General features: G+C 39.7%; 1 protein-coding gene across 1 annotated transcript; it reads left to right on the top strand.

The window, feature by feature from the left end:
• The first annotated feature begins 3 nt into the window (after positions 1-3).
• On the top strand, positions 4-26042 carry tm9sf4 (transmembrane 9 superfamily protein member 4). The gene is made up of 18 exons (XM_036146961.1): positions 4-70; positions 6166-6276; positions 8276-8375; positions 9231-9387; positions 9677-9821; positions 11475-11598; positions 11724-11845; positions 14147-14258; positions 15701-15771; positions 15952-16084; positions 17216-17297; positions 17379-17454; positions 18516-18599; positions 19567-19742; positions 19844-19907; positions 20043-20162; positions 21788-21877; positions 23144-26042. The coding sequence occupies exons 1-18, from the start codon at positions 53-55 to the stop codon at positions 23291-23293; spliced, it is 1935 nt and encodes a 644-aa protein (XP_036002854.1). The 5' UTR covers positions 4-52; the 3' UTR covers positions 23294-26042.
• Positions 26043-27976: the final 1934 nt, after the last annotated feature.

The following is a 27976-nucleotide window of genomic DNA, read 5'->3' as shown; positions in this document are numbered from 1 at the left end:
GAAGGAGCGCAGTAGTTAACTTCCGGAACGTCACTAATGACACGTATTCAAAATGGCGGCCGAGGCTAAGGTAAGTGGCAAAATGAACCCTTTCCTCTGTCTTAGTGTCGCATACCCTCTGCTCCTAAAATAAGCAAGAACCAGCGAGGTGACCATGACAGAGCAAGTGATCTGAGCCGGTGTACAGCATCTTAACGTAAACCCACATTCACTGGACTTAATTGTTTGAGTGCTGGCAATGGTGCTAACCAAGTTAGCCTGCTAACGTTAGCTAGCTTGGTTGTGACTGAGCTGTGGCTGTTGCAGGGATTCTTACTGTTAGTTTGAATGATGAGACTGAGCGGATACGCGGACTAGAGACCCCTGGCTGGGCAGTTTGAGGGCTGCCATGCCTGCAGAGCTGAGATAAAGCAGAACATTTCCAGTTAGCTTCAACACTGACGTCTGGAAGCGTCAGCTGGAGTCTGCTTGTTTTGACTGAGAGGTGTTAGCTTGACAGAGGAGCATTTAGTTCAACAGTATTCTCTCAGAAACCAAAATAAAACAGCTGCCATTCAACTCTGTTGGCACCGTTTGTCTCAGAAATTGTTGTTCCACATCCACCCCATCATAATGACCTGTTATTGCGGATGCAGTTGCTGCTTAAAGTTTGTGACGTTAAGAAATAACAAGGATCACATATAACAATTAAACTGAAGTAAACCAGCATTTACAGTCGTGCTTTTTAATATGCTGAGATGTGTGTGGGGAGGAACTGAGAGGCAATCTAAAGTCGATGCCCATCTTATCCTGTTGGTCAGTGACCGGGGTTGTGTAACGTGCCTGGGAATTCAGGTTTAAGGATAAAAAAAATCCTCAGTGTACAGGTATTGAGTTTTATTATTCATGTAACTTTAGATAAAAACAGCCATAAATTATGCCCCTTTGTGGGATTTAGACGATATAACGTTTTTTGTCCTATCTACAAAGGTTGATTAGATTTACTAGAATCATTTTTTCTTCTCTTAATTGCACTATATTGCATTTTTGTACAGTATCAGGGAACTATAGTGTGGTGAAACTGTTTTTATGCAGTCCCAGAAGGTCCCATCCCATTATATTTTTTTACCTATCCACAACTAAGTTAGTCTTCAGTCAAGTTTCAGGCCAAGTAATACCAGACTCATTTTTATTTTAAGATTCAAAGATACTGTGGAATTTGTTTTTAGCCACTCTGACTACGAGTACACAAACAAACAAACAGATGATGAACAAGGGTTACAGCGTTTTTTCCCCCCATTATAGCGTTCAAAGGATAACAAAAGAAAAGAAAAAAAGATGATTTCAAACTTTTTATGAACTAGTTGTTCTTCATGAGTCCCAGATAACAAATAAATAAATAGCTAGTTATCTGAATTTCAGTTTAGGTCACCTGGAGGAAGTTTAGTATAAAGCGCTTTGATTCAAATTCAGCCATGCAGTTTATTCATTGCTTTGTTTGTGTTTTTATTTTTTATTTATTTTTTTTATTTCTAACAGTCAGTTAAGGAGTGTTCACACCAAATGCGAATGATGCGACCGGAGCGAGTGATTTACATGCTGTCCCAATGTAGAGGCGCATTTAGGAGCAAAGCGATGCCAAGGACTCATTTCTAGTGAGGTGAACAGAGCGAAGTTAGGGTTAATTTCCATAGAGTTCAAAAACTTTTCTGTCAGTTTACGTCTGATTGTGACATTGGGTGAAGGGACGGCAGCAGAAACTTTTTTTTTTTTTATTATTTAAATGGAAGATAAAAATATTTATGTTGACATGGGATGAAGTAAGGAATGCTCTAGAGATTTGTGGGTGGCTTTGAAAAAAGCCGCTTTAATTTAGCCCTTACAAGGACTAAATCATTCGTCCTCCTCTTGTAGTCCCGGGGCTGGTCCCGGCCCGCCTCTCGCTCCTCTCTCCGCCGCTCCGGTCCAGAGCGCCTCCTCGCCTTACCTCTGTTTGTCAGGTGACCCGTCCCTGAAGCAGGGTAACGCTTTTGGGTCCCGATCAGACGGAAGCGACCGTGATCCAGCTGTGGCTCCTGGACTGACATCCCTGAACTGGGAGCATCTCTGGAGCATCCGGTGGACCTGCAGGGACGCCGGCTCTGTTATTGGGCTTTCCACATTAAATACAGCACCGGGACCCGCTTGTTAAAATCCCTGTGTGCTCTGTTCAGTTGAAACCACCAAGCAGATGGAAGCTCTTCCTATTTGACGACGCGGTGAGGAGAGTGAAGCGATGACCACGTTGGCCATGCAAATTGTAGGGAAAATGTCAAGCGAGCAAAAGCTTGTGAATCACACAGAAAATTTGCTGGAATGGCGTTCGACGTCAACGCACCATTAGGGCGAGAGGAAGGGTACACCCTAAACTGATTGGTAGCCTATAACAGGGAATCATGGGGGACACAACCTACACAGTTCGATTTGATCTTGTACTTTCCAGTTCTAATAAAACAGAGGCAGCAAAAGTGATGCAGCAGATGGTATCTTGTCTAATCTTTCCTTCACTGCAATCCTTCATTCTGAGCTTGCACCGGGCAACAGTGTAGAACAACCACTCCCTTGTAACATGAGGAGATCTCCAGCAGAACCAGGCTCAGCATGAAGGACCATCTTCCTCCACTGCTTAGTGGCTGAAAGGACATTAAGAAAGGGCTAAGATGTCAGTTCTGGGTCAGGTGTTGTTTTTAGGGGAAGAAAAAAGGGAATGTAATGTCCATGAAAGGAATAATCGCTAAGAATGCATCAACAGAGAGTTGGGACAGTAAAGATGGCTGGGTGAGAAAAAGTCTGTTCTCCATCAGTCTAAGCTTGTAGCTGCGTAACGACATTGGTATTTAAAAAAAAAAAAAAACTTGATCAACTTTTTTCTTTATTTTGTTTCTCTCAAAAAGCTGTGTAGGTTTTCCAGCTAGAGAGAAATTTGATGTAGGAGGACAGCAATGGTCCTTTGAAGTGCAAAGGTTGCTGAGCCCTGCCTTATCATTACCTACCAGTTAGTGATGTAACAATGTTAGAGAAAAAAGGCTACAGACACAGGGATGATTTGGTAGAATTTCTGCCGACATTCTGTTTGTTGTGTTTGATGTTGCCTGGGTGGTGTTGTTTATCTTTTTAAATTACAGATTTTTAACTTGGCTTAAGACACTAAGTTTACCTCGAGTCTGAAGTTCTGATACGGTGCCTTGCAAAAGTAATCAACCCCTTTCCATTTTTCCTTTTTTGTTGCCACACCAACTGGAATTAGAATTGATTGAGCTTTTGCACCATTTGATTTGCAATTTTGGAGATGTATTATTTTTATTATGGCAAAACAGCAGAAAACCTTAGTGTGCATCACTGTTCACCCCCCCTAAGGTCAGTCTTTGTAGTCTCTCTGAGCTCGCCACCTCTTACAGGTGGGAGTTCTGTCCATTCCTCAAGGCTACACTGCCTTTCATGCTGGACGACTTTCACGTATGAACAAAGATCTTAAAGTCTAACCACACAAGGTCCAGACTTTGACTAGGCCATTCCAACACATTAAAATGTTTCCCCTGAAACCAGTCAGGTTTTGCTTTAGCAACTTCTCTAATCACAGACAGACAGGTTCTACTCAAGAATGTCACTGTGTTCAGTCTGCGACCCATGTGTCTACTTTTGTAAGGCACTGTACCAATAATCAGTCATTTGGAATCGTCCAATTTTCACATATTTTTAATCTGTTGATTAAATTAACCAAAAGTTGAAACTGACACCTTCAGTCTAAAACTGCGTCAGCCAACAGCTTGTATTTTTATCCTCTTTACTTATTTGTATGCATATATTTCGAAGTTTGTTTTCAGTTAGATAACAGGGAGAGATGCTGTGATGCTTAAATTGGGATAATCTGCAATTCATTCAGCTTGTACAATTTCCCAAACACAAAGAATTGCGTGGACACAATATTGGTACGATGTTATATCTAAAATGTGAGGGATATAAGCTCTAAACTAATAGCATTGTACACAGACTGAAGATGGGCCATGGAGGATTTAAATAGTAAATAGCAGATATTGTCATTTGAAGTACTTTTCACTGTTCCAACATACGGTAATACGTTAACTGCTGTAAATATTGCTTTCAAGTTTAATGCTGAAAAAAGGATTTAGAAAAGTTTCTTCTGCCTGAATGTATTTAGTAATTGTTTTTATATATATTTTTTTTTTCATTTTTGTCTTTAATATACCAGAATTTGCACATAACTTTATATTCATACTGAATACTTTTTTACTCTTACTTGAGTAAAAATATGTTGAAGTAGTGCTGCTCTTACCTGAGTACAATTCTTTTTGGCTATTCTGCCCACCTCTGGTTATGCCTTGCTGTGAAACTGGGGTAATAACCATTTAACTGACTTAGTTTATTTTTAATATTTCTATCAAAGTAGATAGTTTTTTTTTTAGTGTAAAAATGTTTAAAAAAAATCTTTCGACCTTTATGCTTTTAATATTGCTTAATGTTGACAAAATTTTTAAACTAAGTTTATAGTGTAAAAAGCGGGGGATATTAACTCGTTTTCAGTTAAGCTTTTTCTCGTTAATAAGCCAATATTCCCAGCATCAACAATACCGATGAGTGAATTATTCCTTTCCAAATATGCTCTCTGTCGCTCTAGTTAGACATTAAAGTTAAATAAAACTGCCATTACAGTGTTTCCCCAGAGATTTAGTCATGGTGGCGGTGGCTCTTTCTTCCACTTAGCTTTCCATTAATCTCACAGAATACACCTTTATACAAGCAGACATCTCTGTCTCTCTTAACCTTTCTCTTATTTCTACATCTTTCTGTCTCTCTTTTAGGGTTGTTCGGTATACCGGTACTAATTTAATTTAAAACAGTACTATACTGCATTTGGATGGTACCGCGACAGCGCATTCATTTTATGTGTCGATAAGATATTTAGGCAAACTAAGAAGCAGATTCATTTACAATTTCTCTTCATCGCTGTGAGTCGAGCCATTTTGTTTTCACATTTGTTTTAAAAAGCCAGCGGTGTTATATGTGAGGAGATTTTTAGCAGGCAGTAGCTCAGGTTTTGCTTTAGGAGAACGTGTTTTTCCTGTCTTACTCTCTTCTGGGTCCATACGGTGACATGGCCATCTCTGTACAGTCTTAAGAAACAGCCACGGTTTTTTTTCTTTGCTGACTTCTCATTTTAATACCTTGATATTCATGTATAATCTGACTGCTGTTTATAAGTAGTTCTAACCAGGTATTTGACAAAAATGTTGCCACATTCAGAATCACTCTTTTTAAGTTATTAGTGAACCGAACTGTCAGGGTTTGATTCTATTTTCATATAACAAAAGGTAACGAGTGGAACCAAGTGTTGCTGGCTCTGGTCCTGGAGTCAAAAGACTTAATGAATGAATTACATCAGAGGATCTCTGGTTCATTTTGTAGAACAGTTTTAATCACCAACACATTATTAAAATGGTCTAATGCAGCAGATCTGTGGAAAAATCCTTCCCCAACAAAACAGGCATATGTGAACTCTTAAGTGTGATGGAGACAAGTGGATTTTTAACACCAAGGAAAAACACTTTTTTTCTTTGTTTCATTAGTTGATGCAACAAAATGGTTTGGAAACAATTGCTAAACATTGTTTCCTCCAGAGGAATAAAGGTTCCTTGTCCATCTAAAAACGATCTTCTTGTTTATGTCCGGTGTGCTGCTGATAAGCTCAAGCATGTCCGTCCTTTCTGATGGAAGCTGTTATCTCCCAGCCCATCTTATTGCAGAATGAGGGAACTACAGCCATGCAGCAGTGGCGCTTTCGTGTCTCTCAGCCTGAAAGAACTAGCAGATGTCACTGCAGGCTTGACTCTCGCTCCTGCTATTTGAATAAACACATTCTCCAGCTTTTTTTGGTAACCTAACTCTTCATAATATGTTTCAAAGGTATACAGCCTTTCTTTCTCCTGTACGTTTTTACATTGTTGCTTCCACCCCACCCCAGTCAAGCATGTTTGAAGCAATTGAAATGAACTTGAAATGATCAGCTTGTTGTTGTGAAATGTCTAATCTACTAGAGACCCTTAAGTGTGCAAAGTTAGTTTGGCTTTGCCTTTTCTTATAACAAGCCTGAACATCAGATTGTTTAATGGTTAATGATGGATGTTGCAGGAGACGTGGGGGGCCTTGCTGCTGTTGGCCTTGTTTCCTGTGGTCCAGTCCTTCTACGTTCCTGGAGTTGCTCCTCAGGACTTCCATGCGGGTGATCAAGTGGAAATTAAGGTAAGACTGATATTAGGGTTAGAAAGACAGGTTTTCAAAACATTCAGGTCTGGTTTCAAATTGCATAACACTGTTTTGTTTAATCTGGTAGGGAGCTTTTACAAAGTTCAAAGAAAAAAATTAAATTGATCTTAAATCGCCTCATTTATTTCTTTGGAGCTGTATAAACAGTGTTTTATTAAACAATAATGATCCAATTTATTAATTGTACAACTGAAGATAAGGCCGTTTTCCCATTAGAACTCAAAAGCCCCAGTGGTTGCTTTTCTTCCACAGCAATAGAGAAAGCGAAGGAATAGCCTAATCTGTGCAGCGTGTATATCTTATAACCGATAAAAATTATTTTGCAGCAGTTTTGGACTGTATAGCCACATAATATGCTTATAAAAAAATACCAAAAACCATTTGATCACAATAAAATAAGGTTATATACACCATTTTTGACAGTGTTTTGATCCTTTTATGAGCTGAAAAATTATTTGCTCTCGGGCGCGTTTAACAAATCTAAACAGACGTGGCGACATCTAGTGAGCGTATCACAGAACTATCATAATGCCGGTTTGCTTAATTTCTAAATCAATTGTAAATAATTCCAGACCGAGCCTGACCCTCTGCAATGCCTCACAATAAAGCGGCAGCTCAGTCAGATCAAAGACCAACTGTTATTAATTAAATACACAGATCTACAAAAACGTGAACAGCCTCATAGCAGAACATTTAGTCACGTCAATCAACTCTGCGGTCACAGCTGAGCCTCGGCAGGTTCAGCGTCCGAACACCAACGTTCATTCTGTATTCCCAGCGACATTCCAGTGTTTTCCCTCTTGGAATCATATATTTTTTGCATTTTTTTTTTTTTCACTGGATCTTGGACTTTTCTAAATTGTTTCGCTGGGAGATGCTAATAGCCGTTAGCCACTTCCTTGTTTTAATCCCTGCTGTGCATTTGCAGTAGGTACTTCTGTTAAAATCCCAAATAAAAACGAAAGGCTTTATTTACTAACAAATTCAGCAAAAACAATGCGTAAAACACCAAATTAACAACTAATACACCATCAGAACGTGATAATCTTTCATAAAAACTTTGTATGCAACCAGAGTGCGCTATTGACGTATACATAAAAAAAAAAAAAAGTCGAGCATCGTGGCTATGCACCTTTAAAAAAAAATAAACTCCTCATCCTCGCCACGGGTGAGGTAAAAGCCTGCTCATGAAGCTCTAAATTTTAATTCCACGAGGCAAACTTTGGAGCAGACAGATCAGTCTCGTCTCCACTCTCCGCTTCTGTCCCCACCACCATTGCAGTCCCAGCGCAGGCAGAGAGAAGCTGTGCTTTTTTTTTTAATTTATTCATACCAATAGGAGTAGAATAGAATGGAGCCGAGCGGGTGGAATAGGGTGTATTATGTTAAACTTGTCTTTATCATTGTTATGAATGCATTGTGTGTGTTTTTTGGTTATGTTATGTAACTATTAATGTAATTGGGTGAATTAGTGGATCTTCAAATAATCAGATCTAGAACAGAAAATGTTGAAATCTCTTTTGTAAAACACAACTGTAAGTAGAAATGAGACATAATAGAAACAATCTGCAGGATTGAATGTCACCAAAAGCACAGAAACTGCTGTTTCTACATTCACAAATAATAATAAAAAAAAAGGTTGAAATACTAGCAGCAACATTTTAACTTTGGCCTTCTCATCTTTCGAATAATGGAGAAACGAGCTTAGAGGTGACTTGCTTTTTTGATGTAGAAACTATTTTTTTTTACCCTAATCTCTCCCCAAACATAATAAAATGTGATTATTTGAAATTTCTACATAAGTTAAAAAAGAAAAAACAAACTATCATTTAATGTATTCAGCAGTCATTACCTCAGTTGATATTTAGGACGTAGAGCTTGTGTTAGTTTGAGGTGTTTCCTGTTTGCTGCAGACCAAGTTGTCTGTGTGGTTTTACATGTTACCAATGTTGTCTAAATCAGATGTGTTTTTCAGGCGGTGAAGCTGACCAGCTCCCGGACACAGCTTCCATACGAATACTATTCCCTGCCTTTCTGTAAGCCTGCCTCTGTTTTATACAAGGCTGAAAACTTGGGTAAGTGGGCGGCAGATTACGGCAGGAATTTTGATTTATTTTTTCTCTTGTTTCTTAATGTCTGGTATGTTCATGTTTAAAGTAATAAAGTGTTTTTCTGTGACTCAGATGGATTTGTGTGTATGTCTAAGCACTGAATCGTTAAATTGATAATATTTTATTTGAGCAGTTTTTGTGTGCTATATAAAGATGACAAGTGGGACAATAACAGTTCCAAAGTGAACAGTTTTCGATACCTGCATTGAAACAGAATTTAGACCAGGTTAAAATCTTGTTGTAACATGTTTGGTTATTACCAGAACTTTGGCAGTTTTTCAAAATAAATTTATTGAAAAACCTCAATAGAAAAGGTTGAGGATCAGACATCCAGCAGCGCAGGTGAAGCTTAAACAGTTGACGCTTCTGGAGTGCTAAATATTCCAGCTGCATGAATTGCTCTAAAGGAAATACAGATGTAAAGTGTGGGCTGGATCACTTATTTTTCTATAGACTGATGCAGACTAAATGCAGAATGTGCTTCACTGGGGCAGAGGGGAGCTTATCTATGCTCACAATGCTAAAAGTATTTCAATCAGATGTTAATTTTCTTTTTTTCAACATTTAGATGTCTTTGTTACAGCACAACTGATTTAATTAGTTTAATTACAGTGGCATTCAAGTGATTCGGCAGTAAGGGTTATTATAAACAGATTTACTGAAGTTTACTGTAGCATTTTTGTTTCCTGTCTTATGTTTTCTTGTAAATGGCATTTTCAGATGGTTAAATATTTAAATGTACTCATTCAGGTCTTTTTTGGGGTTTTTTTTTTTGTTTTTTTTCTAACATCTTTTTATACTTATGCTTTTATTGTATAGGTGAGGTCTTGCGTGGAGATCGTATTGTGAATACATTTTACGATGTAAAGATGACTGAGGACAAGAAATGTGAGCTGGTTTGTGGCAAGAAGAAGCTCAGCATGGAGGAGAGTAAACTGATGGCTGAACGAATCCAGGAGGAGTATTACGTTCATCTGTGAGCAGTCCTTCGCCTCATTTACTGTCTAATGTCCATTTAGAAAAAACAAAGTAACAAAAGCTTGACTTATGTGCAGTTGAGTTAAAATAAAGTCTCAGCCCAAATATTTATTTTAATTTATACATGTATAATTGAGGGGCCACTTTTGAAACTTCTGACATTAAACTTGTATGCAGTTGGATTATTTTTCTTTTTCTTGCATCTATGCAGTGTATCTGTGGTAATTAAAAGTAAATTTTTACCATTCAACGGAAAATTAACTGAGGTTTTTAATGTGTTATTTCAGTATTGCAGACAACCTTCCAGTTGCCACGAGGTTGGAGTTTTACCCCAACAGAGAAGCTGCAGGGGATGAAGAGCAGAAGAAGGTGGCAGATAAAGATGTCCAGTTTGAACATGGCTACAGACTTGGCTTCGTTGACAACAACAAGGTAGATTTTACAGTTTTTAGAAGTAGCTGTTGCCTTATCCCTCACTAAACGGGAGGACGAGAGAAATCTTGCGATATTTTCATCAGGAACAAACTGATGCTGGGAATGCTGCTATATGAGGATATAATTGAAAAGAAAAAAAATTACACTATCTGTCAAAAATTGGACACCTTCTCATTGAATAGTTGGCTTTTATTTTTATTCTTACCTTTGGGAATGACTATAAGACTTTTTAAAATTACACGAAACACCATTAAATCAACATTAATGCTTCCTATTAATGCTGTAATTACACTCGTAGCACTGTCGAAACAATGGTGGAGCGAGACGAAAACAAACAATATGTTTAAAATGAACCGTAGTTACGTTTACTCTGTGTAGCAGTAAGCTATTAAGAGGGGCTAACTAGTGCTATGCTAGCGGGCGTTTGGTGGTAATTTAAAAAGACTTTTAAGCTCTGTTTGGTAGCAATGAGCCAACCGGAAAACCAAGACATTAATATCCCAATCGATATATAAAACCCTTATAGAGATAAAGTTTGTTATAACCGTTAAAACACACTCAAACTACATCAGCAAAGAATGCTAGGGGGCTATGAGCGCTAGGTCTTTTTACTCAATTAAACCTTAAAACAAAACGGTAAAAACATTTTGAAATTAAAGCATTTTAAATTTTCCCTGCCAAACGTCAGCCTTTGTGTCTGTTCGGTTGACTTTGAGCATCCAGTTGCAAGCAGTTTGAGCAGATGAAGTTGTTTTTTCAGCCCGGGGTGGCGAGCGAGATAAAGGAGACTCCTCGTGAAACCTGGTCTGCACAGGGTACTCTGCATGGCCTTCCTGGCGTGGTTATGTCTTGAGGTTTTCTGTGCTGGCCTGCACAGGTTGCAGCAAGCAACTTCAGATTAGCTTTTAGCTGAGCTTAGCCAAAGGAGACCGCTCTGCGCCACGCCGTCTTGACTCAGCTTTCCTGCAACAGTGGAGAAAACAAGCAGACCGTTTCCATGGCATTCGGATGTTGGAAAAGGGCACGGATGCACGTAGCCTGCATATGTGGCGGGTCTCCGAACTCCAGTCAGATCCTCCACAGAAGAAGATCCCCCTATGCTGCTTAAAGCAGCCGGCAAAAAGAGACCAATTGTAGCGTAAGCAGGGGCTTTATACACAGTGCCCCCCTGCTGTGAGGGGCGGTTCCTTGGTGCCCTGTAAAAGTTTCATTTCTCATGTTGCTTTCAACTCAGTCTGATTTATCCCACATGGCTGATTGCACAACTAGATTTTTTTTTTCTTTTTGAGAGAGATCATATGTATATGCAGTCAATCAAAATATTTGTCATTTAAAGATAAGAAGCTGGCAGCCATTTTGGGTAAATTGGCTCAAGAGTTTTCATGTTTGCTGTGGCATTCCTATATACGGGCCACCACCATCTAAGGAGTGAGTGTACTCAGTAACTTAAACACACTCGGGTAAGTACAACTGAAACATCTAACTGCACCCAACAGTAAATCTCTTCTAGGTATAGTTTAGCATCAAAGCCCACTGTTGGAAAAAAACGTATCATATTTCCTCATCAGGATTTCCAGTTCTTAGTAACATGAAACAGAAGCCGGGGTGGAGCACCACTAATCAAATCGTTTTTCTTTTTTTTTCCTACAGTTTTACCTACACAACCACTTGTCCTTTATCCTGTACTTTCACAAGGAGAAAGTAGAAGAGGGAGAGACTCACAACTACAGAGTGGTGCGTTTTGAGGTTGTACCCCAGAGTGTCAAAGTGGAAGGTTTGTATCCACACCAGTTTACAAAAAGCTTTGGCCTTGGTGACGTGTCAAGCTTGAGGTTAATGCTAACAATTGGTGTGAAAAGGAAAGTCACCTGTTGCTTTGAATTTGTTTTTCATTTTTAGATCTGAAGGCTGTTGATACAGAGAAAAGCTGCACTTTGCCTGAAGCCAGTGGTTCCGCCCCACAAGAGATTGACCCGGCAAAAGATAACGAGATTCTGTTCACCTATTCTGTCACCTGGAAGGTGGGCAAAATAAAACACTTTCTAACAAAAGTCAGACCTGTTTGTAAACCATTTACCCATATCTGATGAAGTAAGGCAAAGTAAAAACCAAACCCGTAAAGGTAGTTTTAAAACTTTTCAATTTAATTTATATAGTGGCAATTCACGACAAGTCAACTTAAGGCACTTTACAAAGTCAATTCAACCAAGGTGAAAAAGTTTTCTGTCTAAGAGAATCCAGCAGATTACATTGAGTCATTGAGTTGAAGGAGGCAATCAAATAATTGACCGACAATTAATTGTTTATTAATGGTTAATTAGATTAAAGTTTGTTCCATCCCATTAAATGATAACCTCCACTTAGAACATCTTTCGGTGTTGTATGCCCTCCATCCAGCAGAGGGCGCTGCCGGTCTTTCTAAAGTGGAGACAGACCTAGTAAGAGAAAAAAGTAATGGCTGAGCAACATGAAGCAGTCCAAACGTATTCTGATGTGGGATTATTTTTGCACTGTTTGAGGATGCAAAATTATGTTTAGGCAGTTCTGTTTTTAAATATAAACGCTCATCAAGCTCCCTAAGTTGTCAGCTAAATAACTCCCATTCAGCCGGCCTGCGTTGCTGAGCAGCGTCAGTTTCTCAACCAAAACTCACTGATGTGCTCAGAAGACCAGGATGTGATGACAGAAAAGCTCAGGGCATTATGCAAAAAAAAATTGTACCATGATCGAAAAAGATATGATGCTGAAAGAGGATTGTTTGTGTTTCATCTGTTCTATTCAACTTATTTGTTTCTATTCAGTAACTTAATGGGTTCCTGTTTTGTTATATTTTATGAATATGTCCAAGTTTAATAGTATGTGAGAAAACTACAATTTTTGTTTATTCAGTCAGTATTTAATACAGGTGGTGCAATAAACTGTTAAAGTATAATGACGTGCTTCTTTTAAAATTCTGCATATTGTAAAACAAAATTAGCTCTCAATGTTATGGCAAGAGAAAACTAAGGTTTTACACAAAATGGCCACTTACCAATCAGTCGTTAGTCGATTGATAAGATCAAACAACTTTAGATTAACCCATTAATCAATAACTTGCATCCCTAATTTGCGGCATTCCCTCACGAAAGAGCGTAGAGCCACAGTGGACAGTCATCTTCATTGTTGATGGCTTTGCAGCAATCCCTCATACTGAGCATGCATGAAGCGACGGTGGAGAGGAAAACTCCCCTTTAACAGGGAGGAGAACCTCCAGCAGAACCAAAACCAGGCTCTGTGTGAATGACCATCTGCCTCGATTTACTGGGGGTTAGAGAAGACAGAGCAGAGACACAACAAACGCTGAAGCAATGATCTTTATATGTTGGAAAAGGGCAGTGGCAGACTACCTCTATAGGTGGCTATGACTAGGAAAGAAACGCAGCTAAGCAGATAATCTCTGTGCCAGTTTAACGGTCAAGAAGATAAAAGAGAGCACATCCAGTTAGTTGCAGTAAAAGTTCAGGTAATAGCTATGTCTAGGAGAGAAGCAGGGTTAGACTGAGAGACTGGGCAAGCTATATTATCTGTAAGATGAAGTTGTTGACAGCAGTAGCTCAACCAATCTACCCCCCAAGATGCTGTCACAACTAACCAGAATGCCCGGTCAGATGTAGCTTCTACAGTGCTGCTCACCATTATTGGCACCTGTGAAGTTGAAGTAGATATGACTGAATATCTACTAAGGGAAATTCCTCAAGTGAAACAACATTTTACTACCAGATTGACCAGATTTCTGCTTTGAAATCATTTATTACAACTGTCTAAATATTGCAAATGTTTTCAAAGCAATACTGACCCAAATCCTGTTCTTATTGTTTACCAAAAGGAATTCACTTTTTTTTTTTTTTTTTTTCAGTCGAGCCCAAAATGATTTGCAAACTGGATGACCATCTTTCAATATGGCAAATGAGCAAAAGCTTCTTTAAAATTCTAGTTCTACAATGATTTACATGTCCCTTTCCTACTGACAATCTGACAAAATTGTTAAATTCAAATGATCAGAGTTTGTAGAGCTGGTTAAAAAAAAAAAATTACATTATAGAATTTATTTATTATTTATTTTTTTATGGCCCCTGGGTACTTTTGACTTGACTATTTCGGCCCGCATTAAAAAGTTTGGACATCCATGCATAAGATTTACAATTTCAATACGTTGTTTTGTGTTACAGTGTTGATTACCTTTTTAATAGTAGACAAGGTTGGCAGCTAAACCTTCTATTCTTCAAGTTTACATTTGTTTTTGTCAATTGTAGTCACTGACCAGCTTTTCTTTTTTTACACAGGAGAGCGAGGTGAAGTGGGCGTCTCGCTGGGATACGTACCTGACCATGAGCGACGTCCAAATTCACTGGTTCTCCATCGTCAACTCTGTGGTGGTTGTCTTCTTCCTGTCCGGTACGTCTGGAATACCTTTAAATAAGCAGAAACTGACTGTTTCCCTCTGCAGGATGTCTTCAATCAACTGAACCACATCTGGTTATTATTTCATGTTCTCATTTAATTGAAACCTTAGGCAAACGTATGTTTTCTGCAGTGCCTGGTAGAAGTTTTCATACCCTCAGATCAGGTCACCAGTCCATCACAGAGCAACACAGAGAAACACAGGAAGATCAACCATACACACCCAGACTGTTGATGTCTACCGCCCCCTGTCAGCGGTTACACGCCTCTGCGCCCTGCCTGGTCCTTTTACCTTGTTTCATTGTGTTGAAGAGATGACCTGCCAAGATGCATCCTAAAAAAGCTTGGAAAAACATCCCTCATCTCTTTCCAAAATAACCTATAGAATTCTGTTTCCCAGAGGACATCTTCAAAATGGCCTCATCTAACTCATCAATTTTAGTTTGTTTTTCCATAAATTGATTAACATCTACATGAATAACTTTTTTACATTTCCTTGTATCATGTAGAAAAATTATGTTGCATTAAAAGTGATGTATTTGTCCATCAATTTAACTTTCATCTTTAGAAACAGATCAGTTTGTGTTCACTGTAGTCTTTTTCTATTTTAACTGTACATCTTTTTTAAAAGTTAAAAAAACAAGTTGTATTGTATTCCTCTCTCCCTTCTCAATCCAGGGAACTCGGGACCAACGGAGGCTCCTTTGGCTTTTCCTAAGAATAAGCTGGCTGGTTCATTCAGTAATTTCTTTAGTTTAACAAGTTCCCTTAGGTGACAAATCAGTTATTCTAAAAAGACTATTAATATAGGTGACACGATAAATTTGTCTCTGTATTTTTTAGTTAGCCAGTTTTTATTTATATTAACTGCCACATCTCCTATCTTAAAACCTCTTAACTTTCAGCCCCAAAATGCCAAATAAAAAAGATGCCTTTGCTGTTGCGATGACCCGGATAACAGAATTTGCAAACAGGCTAAACTCTGAGACATTCCCAAAGTTAGTTAAATGCTGGTCTTTGTAGAGGTAACCCTTTAAATGCTTTAACTGAGCCATCCTGGTAATCAGTTTTTAGTTATTGAAGTTGGAACACAGACATTATGCATTTTTTTGTTCATCATGCGGCTGCTGCATGATGTAAGAAGGTCCTGGCTGAAAAAATAAAAGATCCAACAGAGAAAAGTCTTTTCTATGAGAGGGTTAAATTTAGAGTCTTGTGGACCAGTTTTCTGTGGTTATGTCTAGGCATTTTCCAAGAGTTGTCCTAATGTATCCAGACTGTGCTAAAATGGAGAAGGCCTGGGCACACGTGCACGCTCCTTATCTCTAGCACAACTTATGTATAGTTCAACATATTTATAATTCTAAATTGCTGTGCAGAAAGTGTCTTTCTAACAGCATGTAAACCTTTCTCCTTCTCTGCGTTTTGTCTTTCAGGGATTCTGAGTATGATCATCATTAGAACCTTGCGGAAGGACATTGCTAACTACAACAGGGAGGACGACATTGTAAGAAATTACAAAACTGATCAAAGAGAGTTTGTATTCAAGGAAATGTTTTTGTCTTTGAAGTTACTTTGACTTAGAGTTAAGATATTTGTTGTTCCTAAGGCCTGCTGAAGTCGGCCTCTTGTTCATGGCGCTCACATAATCGGAACCCTTAAGCAGGCCTTTCTCCTTTCTAACCAGGAGGACACCATGGAGGAGTCGGGATGGAAGAATGTCCACGGCGATGTCTTCAGACCGCCTCAGTACCCCATGATCCTCAGCTCTCTGCTGGGCTCAGGGATCCAGCTTTTCTGCATGATCCTCATCGTCATCTGTGAGTTTGGCTCTTTTCTCGCTCTTGACAAGTCCTTTCAATTTACATAAATTCTTATTCTTCGTGATTTAAAATGAGCTTAAATAGATGTTATATGTGGTCAGCATGCTTATTTATGATGTTTAATATCTAAGAAACAACACAACAGACTGGAAGCTGGCCTCGTAGTAGAAAGACAGCAAAGACACGCATCCAGAAACAGACTGAGATTCCCCAAGAATGGCGAGAACTGGGCTCAAGTTGTTTTCCCTAAGGAAGTGGGCTTATTCACAGTGTTGTCTAAAACACTGCGGTGAATTAAATATGCAATCCACACATCTTCCATCAGCTTTTCCCAACAATCTGGGAGCAAACTGTTGATGAACAATTATTTTTTTTATGACACAATGCAGCAATATGAAAGCTTCACAGAACAAAACATGTAAATTTTCCTTCCATAACGAAAAGACTCCAGATCTTAATCCCATGGTGGTGATCAGTCGTCACACAGCAGGTGGGAATCAGCCAGGATTTGACCCAGAAGCTGGGATCCAGTGAGCCAGGCCAAACAGCAGAAGCCTTGAAAATAAAGCTCAACTTTATAAATATTAGTGGTTGGACAAACTGGATTTGGCCTTTAGGGTTTATGAAGTGTTTATTATTGAATCTAAGTATATCGTAGAAACCTTTGAGGAAAAGACACCAAACTTTGTGGGGAAAAACAATATTTCTGTTGGTCTCGGGGCTTTTGGCCGTGATCTGCTGTATGGAATTAATTAGCTGCTGGATATTAATTATGTCAACTCTGCTTGCTATGAACCCTAATAAGAAAGACAAAGACCTTTTTATTATTTGTTTATCCCAAGTGAGCTAACGGACCATTTGGCACCAATGTTCTTCCTTCCCTGTAGCCTTTGACTTCCTCAGATGTTTTTGATCATCTCGTTGTATAAATAAACACAGTTAACTGCAGCTATGTAGGGCATGCTGGTACTTATTTAGCTCATTTCTTTTATCTAACCTGCTTTGCCATTTTACCCTGTTCCCTTTATGCTCATTAGTTTTAGTTTTTTATCTCGTTTTGCCTCAGATCCTCACCATAAAAGACGCAGGTGGACCTTTCCTCAGCTAACTCTTGTTTATATGTTGCAGTTGTTGCCATGTTGGGCATGTTGTCCCCATCTAGCAGAGGAGCCTTGATGACTACTTCCTGTTTCCTCTTCATGTTTATGGGGTAAGGGCCACAATAGTTGCTTTAAATCCTCACAGAAATGGAAACAGGGACATTTTAACAGCAGACATGTTTTTCCTTTAGTGTATTTGGAGGTTTTTTTGCTGGCAGACTGTACCGCACGCTAAAGGGCCATCGGTGGAGGAAAGGAGCATTTTGTGTGAGTCAGTCCTTGGTGTTTTAAAAAAAAAATTGTCTGCCCTGCGTTCAATTGATCGACCCTTTCTCTAGGAAATCTGTCTCCTGCTGGTATGAAGCGTAGCGCACTAGAAACTGATCACATGCTGCGATAAAACTGCACAAGGAGTTCACTATTCTGCTTAACGTAGACCACAGCGCGTTGCAGTCTGAGGCAGAACACCAACGTGGACAGCTCAACAGGCGTTTCACAGCCATTTTCTCATTTTCAACTGTAAATCGCTTGATTAGAACATGCTAAACACGCTACAATCTTACAAGACTCTGCCCTGCAGCCATGTTTGACAGTCAGATCTGACCGCCAAGCATGTTGAAGCTGTGTTAAGGTTTAAAATGGGTATAATGCAGGTTTTTATTTGTATTTACATACACCTGTGATATTAAAATAGGTTTGTTCTGACATATTTAACATGTTCTCAATCGTAACATAATTAGTGGAAGATTAGATCATAGTAAAAGCCAAGTTTGTATAAGTTGGAGACAGAAAGCTCAGATTTGTCATCACATTTTCTGGAGACCTTTCTGAGTCCGTCGTCTGGACTTTAGGCATGGACAGCCTTCCTGTGTGTCCTGCTGCCATTATTATTGATCTGCTTTATCTAACTGAATATTAACCGCCTTTGATGAAGCCCTGCTTCACTCACAGCTAACAAAGTGCACCAGCATCTAGTCGTATTCGATTTTGATTAAGATTTTCTGCTGATAAAAACGCGACATTTAAGATTACAACATCATCAGACCAGTTAAAACATTTTTAATACAGAAATGGAGGCTTGATAAAAAAGTGTTAATAGCTGATTAAAAGTTATTTTCAAACAGTAATTTTAATCAGAAAAATGAGCCTCACTGGAACAGCTGTTCTGATTTGTTGGTTATGACTCTATATCCAGCTACTGCAGAGTCCTCTGTCTAAAGCGTAGTGACTAGTGAATGGAAACACAGCTTAGTTTAGTGATCTGTAAGCATGAGACCTACTGGAAGGAACTGAGAATCATGTCTGTACTGAATGTGCTTCTCTTCTAGACGGCCACTTTGTATCCTGGCGTGGTGTTTGGAATCTGCTTCGTTCTCAACTGTTTCATTTGGGGCGAACACTCGTCAGGAGCGGTGAGTTCAGTCGTCTAAATACAACCAGAAATGACACAAGTCAGAAGTTATCACTGCTAAACCTCCATGTTTCCTGTATGAAATATTATCAGCGTAGAATATTTCAGTCCAGGTCTGACTAGATCACATGTTGCAGTTTTCATGCTCGTCTGATCTAAGAAGTTCATAATGCCAACAATGACTTTTAGTGATCTCACAAAGAGAATCATTTTAATTACGTACTGGAGACAAATATTTAACACTCTTGCAACGTTGTGAGTGTGGGACTGAGCCCCTGCTTGGTACTATTCGCTATCCCTCCACTTACATGATCTAACCTCCCGTGGTGTTAGATCATGTAACCCAGGCGTCTGATTCTGTTCAAATGCAAACGTCCTGAACCGGCTTCTCACAACAGCTGACTTAGGGAAACTTGAAAACATTATATACATAGATTCATTGCTGGTTCTTGCAAGATCTGGCAACCCTTCTGAGGCTGGATGATGACGGCACGTGGTTACATACACACTAAGTTCTCTTGGCCAAAAGGGAAGAGAACAGGGCAACCAAAGACCACTTCCTTTCTTAGAACCTTAAACACAGGTCACAGGTTTAAAAGCCTTCATATCAGGGGTCCATGCAAGCAGGTAACACTTCACCAGATGAAAACCAAGACTTCACTGTAATCCCTTTAATGTGATCATTAAATTCAAACTAATCAGAAGAGTTGTGGAATTGAGAAAGATGCCATTCTTTATATTGCGACAAGAACAGAGATCTTTACTTTCACCTTCTCAAGGCTATGTGCGCTTACTAAATGTAGTTTAGTAATAGAATAGTTCTGAGATATGTAGATGTGGGAGAGCGATTATTCTGAGGTTCAGTCCAAAAGAACCAGTCCGTGGCTATAGGGGAGGGTTCCACTCATCTCATGTTCTTATTGATGCTTCTTAACATTCTCTTTGTCTCCTCCTGTGGTGTGTTGCAGGTTCCCTTCACCACCATGCTGGCCCTGCTGTGCATGTGGTTCGGCATCTCCATGCCTTTGGTCTACCTGGGTTATTACTTTGGCTTCCGCAAACAGCCGTATGATAACCCGGTGCGCACCAACCAGATTCCCCGACAGGTCCCAGAGCAGCGCTGGTACATGAACAAGTTCGTAGGGTAAGTTTGGTCCAAATTCACGTCCTTTGCTCATATTTAAAGATTACCAGTGTGTTTGGACTTGTGAACTGAAGGCATGCTTTTCCTTCTCCACCTCCCAGAATCCTCATGGCTGGGATCTTACCGTTTGGTGCCATGTTCATTGAACTCTTCTTTATTTTCAGTGTAAGTCACAGCGGGTCTCAGATAGATCATTTCATCAGTTGTAAGGAAGTTCTTCCTACATTAAGATAGGAAGGCGATGGTTGGAGCTCCACCCTCTAACATCCTCATCATGTGTGTGTGTGTCGCCACCTACAGGCCATCTGGGAGAATCAGTTTTATTACCTCTTTGGCTTTCTGTTCCTGGTTTTCATCATCCTGGTGGTGTCCTGCTCCCAGATCAGCATTGTGATGGTTTATTTCCAGCTGTGTGCAGAGGTAAGGCCTTCCAGACTGGATGGAAGCACACAGGAGTGCTCATCATAGACCAGGGATCTGCTCATCATGCTTTACATACATGCTGGTGAATAGCATCAGGGGGCAACCTCCTTTTACGTCTGACTTAAAGCAGTTCAGAACTCCCAGAATAAACGTCATAATCCAGTCATCATTTGGTCCATCACCACCTACCCAGGCAGCTAAAACACCTGCCAACACCTACGCCATGTTCAGTCTCCTAAATCTCCGTTCTTCCTCACTCTGATGTTGAGCTCGAGCTTCAGCAAGACGTCTTTTCTAATTCTAGATGTCTAAAGGCTTTGAGTTGCTGCCGTGTCATTGGCTCTTTCGCCCTTTAATGTGACAACCGATTGAACAGTTGCCTCTAATAAAGTGACTGTTGTATGTATGTATAAATAAATGAATAAAGGAGACATGCAAAATCCACTTTTTTAGCCCTTAAATACATTTTGCTGTTACTTGGAGTCTCTAGGAATGCAGAAAAAAATTTAAAGCTTTCTGTCCAGAAATCTTTGAATTGTGTTTGAGTCATAGTTTTCAAGTTGTTCAGTTTTCTATATTACATTTTTCAAACAATTACGTCACAGTATTTGCTGCAGAGCTGCTAAACAAGGCCATGGCTTTCCAGCTTACCAATTTCTCAAATCCGCTATTTTTATTTTTAGAAATTTTGTTGTCCAAGCTGAAGGATGCCGAAGCTACAAGTGTAAAAGTAAAAAAAAAAAAAAAAAAAAAGTCAGTTTTCTTTACACTGTCCCCCAGCATAATACAAAATGTCTGACTGGTGGAATTAGAACGCTCTGCGTCTGTCCCAATTCAGGGGCTGCATCCTTTGAAGGAGGTTATTTGTAGGCTGTCCCAATTCACAAATCCTTCAAATGCGGCCGACAAATGTGTTCTTTTCCCCAATTTGAAGGTTCGGTCTGTTGTATCCTTCATTGCTAATCCTAATAATCGGAAACAGCAATGGTGGAGGAGAGAAAAAAGATGTGAATAAAGTTTTATTACGCTTTCTGTGACATAAAAGTAACTTTTAAAAAGTTTTTAGGTGAGAATTAGCTACGTTAAACCGGAATATCTGATTGGTTTGTTGACATATTGCTTGCTTGTAAAAACGCTTGGATGTGATTGGACCGCAGCGGCTCACTTTGTCAGCTTCCAGCTCAGCGGGCGGCCGAGGCTCACCACGCCGAGAGAGAAGGCCTTTCTGAACTGGGACAGACCCTCTATGACCTGGAGGGGGCGGTGTGAAGTGCCTCCTTTAGATTTAAAGAGACGGCACCAGAACGAGTTGCTGTCAGATGCACCTCAGAACGGGGGTAAAAAGGGGGGAAGTGGGGGGAAATTAACGAGGAACTCTGGCCAAAGGAAAAGGAAGAACTGAGAAGCATAATATGTCCCCTTATTAATAGTTTTATTGAAGAATTTTATAGTAACACTGCAGTTTTAAAGGGTGAATTATAGACACTAAATGGGCTTAGTCTCCTATGGGGCTTTCTTTGCTGAATATTCTTCATCATATCAGAACATGTTTCATGCAGTAATAGACCAACTTGTCTTTGGTCCCATGAACAAACATGATGTGCCATCTCTGTCTTCCTCAGGACTATCGATGGTGGTGGAGAACCTTCCTGGTGTCTGGAGGCTCTGCTTTCTATGTCCTTATTTACGCCGTCTTCTACTTTGTCAACAAGGTAACAACCAGAAGAAACTCAACTGTAGACGAGAGCTGTCTTTAAATTAGACTGTAGTCTCTAGTTCACTGGGATGAACGATGATGAGTAGTTTTAGCAAGTAAACCCAGGTGGCCCACCAGGCCTATAATATAGAGGGGGACACCCTGTCTACTGTCCAGCTCTTACTGGAAGTAAGGTAAATGTCATGTAGAGGTCCAGCCAGAGTCCTGACTGGAGACATTGTGGAAGCATCTAAAGATTAGGGTGATGGCATGGAGGCCTTCCAGCCTCAAAGCTCATCCACAAAGAGAAATCATGAAAATAGAACTGGAAACATGCAGAAAGCTGCTCAGTAATTATACCAAGGGGTTGATTACTGGAATGCCAATAAAGATTTGTTCATAGATTATTGACAAAGGTATCTTCATTTATTTGTGAATAAATATGTTTTTCTTTTCAAAAGCTAATTTCTTGGTTTAACGGAAATGATTTTGAACCTATATGTACCAGGGCTATGAATAATTTTTTGCTTTACTGTATTTTATTCACGTTTCCATCGTCAAAACAGCAGAGCTGTGTGCAGCTTTTCATATAATCAAACTACTTTAAACTTAAATGTCATCTGACATTAAAGGGAAGTTTGAAGTTTTGTAAAGTTATCAGTAAACGCTCCCTTCCCGCGTCCAGACAGATGTTGTCAGTGAGTTTGTAGAAGAGGAAAGACATCCTCAGAGGTGGAAGGCTAACAACTAGTCAGACTCATTTCAGGAATTTAAAACGACTGAAAACATTCGTGGTCCAGCTAGTGACCATTAAACATCTAGAACTTTGTTGCTGTTTTCTGAACCAAACGGCTCGATCAGCGGGGACTCGTCTGCTTTTAGTCCACCAGGACTAGAGTACATGTTTGGATTTTGTGAGAAGCTGTCATTTAAGTAACGACATCAAAAACCGTTTATTCCTTGATTGTTAGAGCCGCCTCCACCAGCGTAACGTTAGCAGAGGAAAAGAAGCTGTTTGACAGAGAAAACAGCAACAGACCTGTAGCTAAGAACAGCTAAACCTCTCTGCACATTCCCTGTAACCTGACATCCGTCTGCTACGCATGTTGCTCTTACAGCTTTACAGGGACTCACCTGCAGCACTCACACAGCGCCATTGAACCATTGGGTGTTGTGTAAATGTGTTTCTAGGTGAAGAGCTGTGATGATGATGGTGGAAATGAAGCAGGTTTTACTGTGAATGAATCCTTTCTGACTTCCTCTCTGTCTGATTTCTCCCCAGCTGGACATCGTGGAGTTCATCCCCTCCCTGTTGTACTTTGGTTACACCACCCTGATGGTGTTGTCCTTCTGGCTGCTAACAGGCACGATCGGTTTTTACGCCGCCTACATGTTCATCAGGAAAATCTACGCTGCAGTCAAGATCGACTGATTCCTCGGCGCCGCTGCTATTCTTCTAGTTTTTGCTTTATTTTTTCTCACATTCAATTTTTTTGTTTTTTTTTATCTTTTTGTCCAACAAGCACTGACTTGTGTACAGGACCAGTGGTTTATTGTGATGCACAGCCCCATCTGCTGGCCACATGGTGGAACAACAGCAAAACAGCAGCTCCATTTCCTTCCTTCCTCCGTGTCAGGACAGACTGAGAGGAAGTCCTCCTCTGCTGGGACAATTTATGTCTCCCGTCGCCTCTCCCTGCACACAAACACTGCGGGCCAAAGCTTGTTAGACAATTATTTTGTCACTTTTTTTCCTTTTTCAATTTATTTCTAACTTAAAGTTTTCGTTTTGGCCATCATAAGATTGATATGGGACTTTGTTTTTCTTTTAATTGTCTCCTGAGATGCTATTTTCCTGTGATTTCCTCACAGTAACGGCATCTTATCGTCACTGATTCTGCTGTCAGAGGGCACTTTGGTTTCAGTTCAGAGACTTTATGGATCCGGGTTGTGGTGTTTGTTTAACCGATGGGAATTATGCTGGGCTCTTTTACATTGTAATACAAGAAGAGGATCAATTAAATATTCTATTACTTTTTTACTTCAGTTTCTGTGTTCAGTTGAAACCAAGTTACAACAATAACGTTCTGCCAAAAACAATGGATCTCAGCATACTGGCCCGTTTATTCTAAATATTGCAGAACATCTCCTGATCTGACTGAAATAAAACATTTGGACTGAAGAGCATCATCGCCGGCATGGACCCAGTTGGAGCAGACGGCGTGGGGGAGAAACTGTTTGCAGAACTTACACATGTATCTTTTACAGCGGCAGCAGTGTAGCCTTAGCAGAGCCCACAGAACTATGCAGTAATGGAAAGAGTGTAACATTTGAAGCTAATATCAAAGGACCGTGTTTGTTTGAAAGAAATCACAGTAAACCATAAAGTTGAAATCTAGAGTTTGTGTACTTTTTGCCTAAGAACCAGTGCTGTATTAGTGGCCATGCCTGGAAATGTTCTCTGGGCCGTTTTCACACATTTCTGCTGAACATTCTCTGACTTAAAAACACATCAGGGGATGCAAATCCAGCTTCTGTTGACACGTTATGTCAGATAAATTCTTCTGAAACGTAACTTCTGTCATCCGGGTCTTGTTCCACAATCTTCCAGAAGGCTTGGTTGGAATGTGGCTGGAAAGCCTTGAGGTTTGGAGCAGTTTAAAATGTTCTGTGCCTGCATGACGTCTCTAGAGCTCAGGATGGCGCTACGTGTGTGAAAATGGCTTTTGGCTGTAACCCAATGCTCTTAAACCTGTACAGTCACAGTTGCTCTATCAGCTGATTTTACAGATCGAACATCTCATGTCAAGTTGCATTTTCCTCTGTGATATATTAAATATTATTATTTTAGGATATCAGAAAATTGGTTAAGTAAAGGGCTCCCCAAAGATGATCCATAGTGTTTTATAGTAGCAAAAGCATGGAGATGTGTACATCTTTGCTCAATGGGCACAAACCAGAGGAGGAAGTTGACTGATGGCAAGGTTCTGTCCAGAAGTAACAACCTTTTAATTTTCAGCACGTTGTTACAGGAAATATAACTCCTTAGAATAATTTAGTGTTTCAAATCTGCTCTAATCCTATAAATCTAAGACGAGGCTTTGGGGTTGAAGAAGACTGAATCATCATTCAGTCATTAGAAACGCACTGAAGCGCCGACGTTCTGTACCGCTGAGACAAATCACCTCTCTTAACGGCAGCTTCCTCTTTGAAAAACTTTTAGCGAGTTTTGTTTTCTAACTTCCTGAAATCTGACTCGGGCTTCTCAGCAGAGTCGGGCTGACGGACTGCATGTCGCAGAGCGGGTAAACCTGTCCGAGCCCCTAAACAAATAAGGCAGTAACATTTGCCTCGTACGTTTTGAGATTCAAATCAAATGCTGTACTTGTTTTGTTTTTGGGTTGGATTGGGTGGGGGTGGGGGGGACTTGCATAGAGTACAGATCTTTGGAGGAAAACTAGTTTGTTGGTCCTCATTAATATCACACCACCCAACTGTATGTTTGAGTGCAAACAAGTTCCTAGAAGGGAGCAAGTAGAGCCTGGATCAGTTTTCTGCAGCTTGGTGAACTCTTATTGATTTAATTTCCTTCTTCTGGCTATGGAACCTTCTCAAACCTTCGGAGTCCTCGTTGCTTTCTGCCTGAAGGCAGAGAGCCGCCTCTCCTGCTGCTGCGGCGCACACGCCAGGAGAGATTTTTTTTTTAAACAGACTCAGGAGGCCTGAGTCCTGTGTGTGAACAGACGCATGGACCAGGGTTTCCAGTGTAAATAAGAGCTTTGTATTTGTTACATTTGGCTGTTTGTGGCGCTCTGTAATGATTGCTGTCATTGTTTTAGCCAAAAGCATGACGCTCTTGATGACTTAGAGCAGCGGTCCTCAAGTCCGGTCCTCGAGGGTCAGCGTCCTGCAACTTTTGTTACTCTGCTTCAGCTCGCCTGAATCAAATAATGAGGCCATCAGCAGGACTTCTGACTACTGAGCCATTTGACTCGGGTGTGCTGGACCTGAGACGCATCTAAAAGCTGCAGGACACCTGCCCTCCAGGACCCCAATTGAGGACCACTGAGTTAGAGCAATGTTTGTTTTTGTTTTTTTAAAACTTTTTTTTTGTTCCTTTTACAAATTGTCTAAATGTACAATGACAAAACAATAAAGTGATGACGAGTTGAATATGAAAACTGGTTGTTTACGTCATTGACCTTGCAGGCCTGATTGCAGTGAAATGTTTCCACCTCTCCCTTCGACAGAAGACCCGATATTTATATAAATCCAATTAGTCTGAAGCAGCTTGTCTTGTTTTTCTAAACGATATAATGAAATTTAATAAAGTAATCGATGCTGATTTAAAAAAACGTTCATAGAGGAAAATGGTCGCATTAGACCAGGCTATTTTGAAGATGTCCTCTGGGAAGTCGCCCAGCTTAGATGGGTTAAATATAGAATTTTATAAGTTCTTTGGGAAGATATTAGAGATGTTGTCCCAAGCCGTTTTAGACTGCATTTGAACAGGTAATCTCTCTATACAATGAAACGGGATCCTCATCTTAATTCTAAAGCCTAATAAAGATTAACTTTTTTAGATAACTGGAGATCTATCACTCTGAACTGATTAGAAAATATTGGTTCACGTCTTTGCTGAGCGACCGAAAAGAGGATTCAGAGTTAATTGATGAAAGCCAATCAGCCTTTGTTACAATCATAGAACAAGAAGTAGCTTGTTTTGACCTAAGTTTTTATAGCCATATATATTCAACAAAATAAATGTTGCATTATCCAAACAGATAGTGAGGATCATCCAGTGCCCATAATTGTCCTTTTTCTGAAAAAGTATGTTAACAGATGGACAACCACTGCTAATTTTGAGGTGCGATTACAAAAATCACCCCCCCCCCCCCCCATTGTTTTGACCAAAAGTTGTTGTCTTCCTGTACTGAGTGACTTTCCTCCAAGTATATTTGCATTTTTCCCGCTGCGGAGATATAAATAAACTATTCCTTTTAGTTATAGGCAGATGGAAAATTTCCATAAGCTTTTTGAATATTAAATTATATTAATTCTTGTGTTACTCAAATTAAACCTTAGAAGGTTACATACATATTCTATAAAGGGGATTCATGGACTGAAATGTAATTTTGTTTTGTTGCATGCATGAGAAATTAACGACTGAAACTGTGAGCTGATAATTTAAAACTACCCTCTAGAAATCTTTGACATTTACTATAAAGAAGAAAAAGAAAGAAATATAGGCAGTAACAGCGATTATGGCAATTTCATTTTACTATTTTATCTTATAGGATCCTTATTCAGTCCTTAATGCATGCCAGCTCATATAAGAATCTTTCTAGTAATTGTGCACAGAAAAATAACAGTAAACAAAGCATACAACATTTATTTTCCATCCATCCATCCATTTTCCGTCACGCTTCTCCCTGGTGGGGTCCTGAGGGGTGCTGGTGCCTATCTCCTGCGTTCAGACTTGTTTTCCATAACCACCGAATCTAAAAAAAATAGTTTCTGTGGACAAGCTCCCATGCCATGCAGTGGATAAAAGTTTTACAGCTTTCTTCACTTGTATATGACAGTTTTTGTGTATTTTCTTTCTCTGCTGTTGATTTTAAATACATTAAAATGAATATTTAGATGATTTAAGAAGTAAACACTGACACAGAGTGCTGCAGAATTTATAAAATCCTTCAGAAAAACATCAGATCTCTTTCCAGCAAAGTTGATCTGTTATGAATTAGTGATGTCTGTATTTCTACTTCTCTTATTCGGTGGCTGGAGTTTAAATTAATTGGATAAGAGAAGTGTGGGCAGGACCCTGTTTAATTTGAGAAATTGGCGTTTAATACGGCATAATAAATGTCAGAAGCAATGAAAATGACGTTTATTATTTTGCTCATTGAACGCCGCCTTGAAAGCTGTTTATAAGCGTTCAAAGACCCTAAAAAAACTTAATTTTTTTCCCCCGGCGTTTAGCTGGTGCTCTCAAATCGGCGCATTAGCGCTGTGGTAATAGGGTTTTCAATGTATTTTACGCTGCCCTGACTTGTAACATGCTGTTTTTTGTGTCACTTTTTAACCAGACGCGTGGTAAAGGGGCATTTTGTGG

Source organism: Fundulus heteroclitus, chromosome 1 (assembly GCF_011125445.2).
Source record: "Fundulus heteroclitus isolate FHET01 chromosome 1, MU-UCD_Fhet_4.1, whole genome shotgun sequence".
In the NCBI taxonomy this organism is placed as follows: Eukaryota; Metazoa; Chordata; class Actinopteri; order Cyprinodontiformes; family Fundulidae; genus Fundulus; species Fundulus heteroclitus.
Note: the sequence above shows the minus strand (reverse complement) of the source record. Positions and strands in the feature narration are given on the sequence as shown.

Coding starts and splice junctions, on each gene's coding strand:
- tm9sf4 (XM_036146961.1), top strand. Junction 11,599..11,723: donor CCAGAGTGTCAAAGTGGAAG/GTTTGTATCCAC, acceptor TTTCATTTTTAG/ATCTGAAGGCTGTTGATACA. Junction 20,163..21,787: donor ATTTCCAGCTGTGTGCAGAG/GTAAGGCCTTCC, acceptor TGTCTTCCTCAG/GACTATCGATGGTGGTGGAG.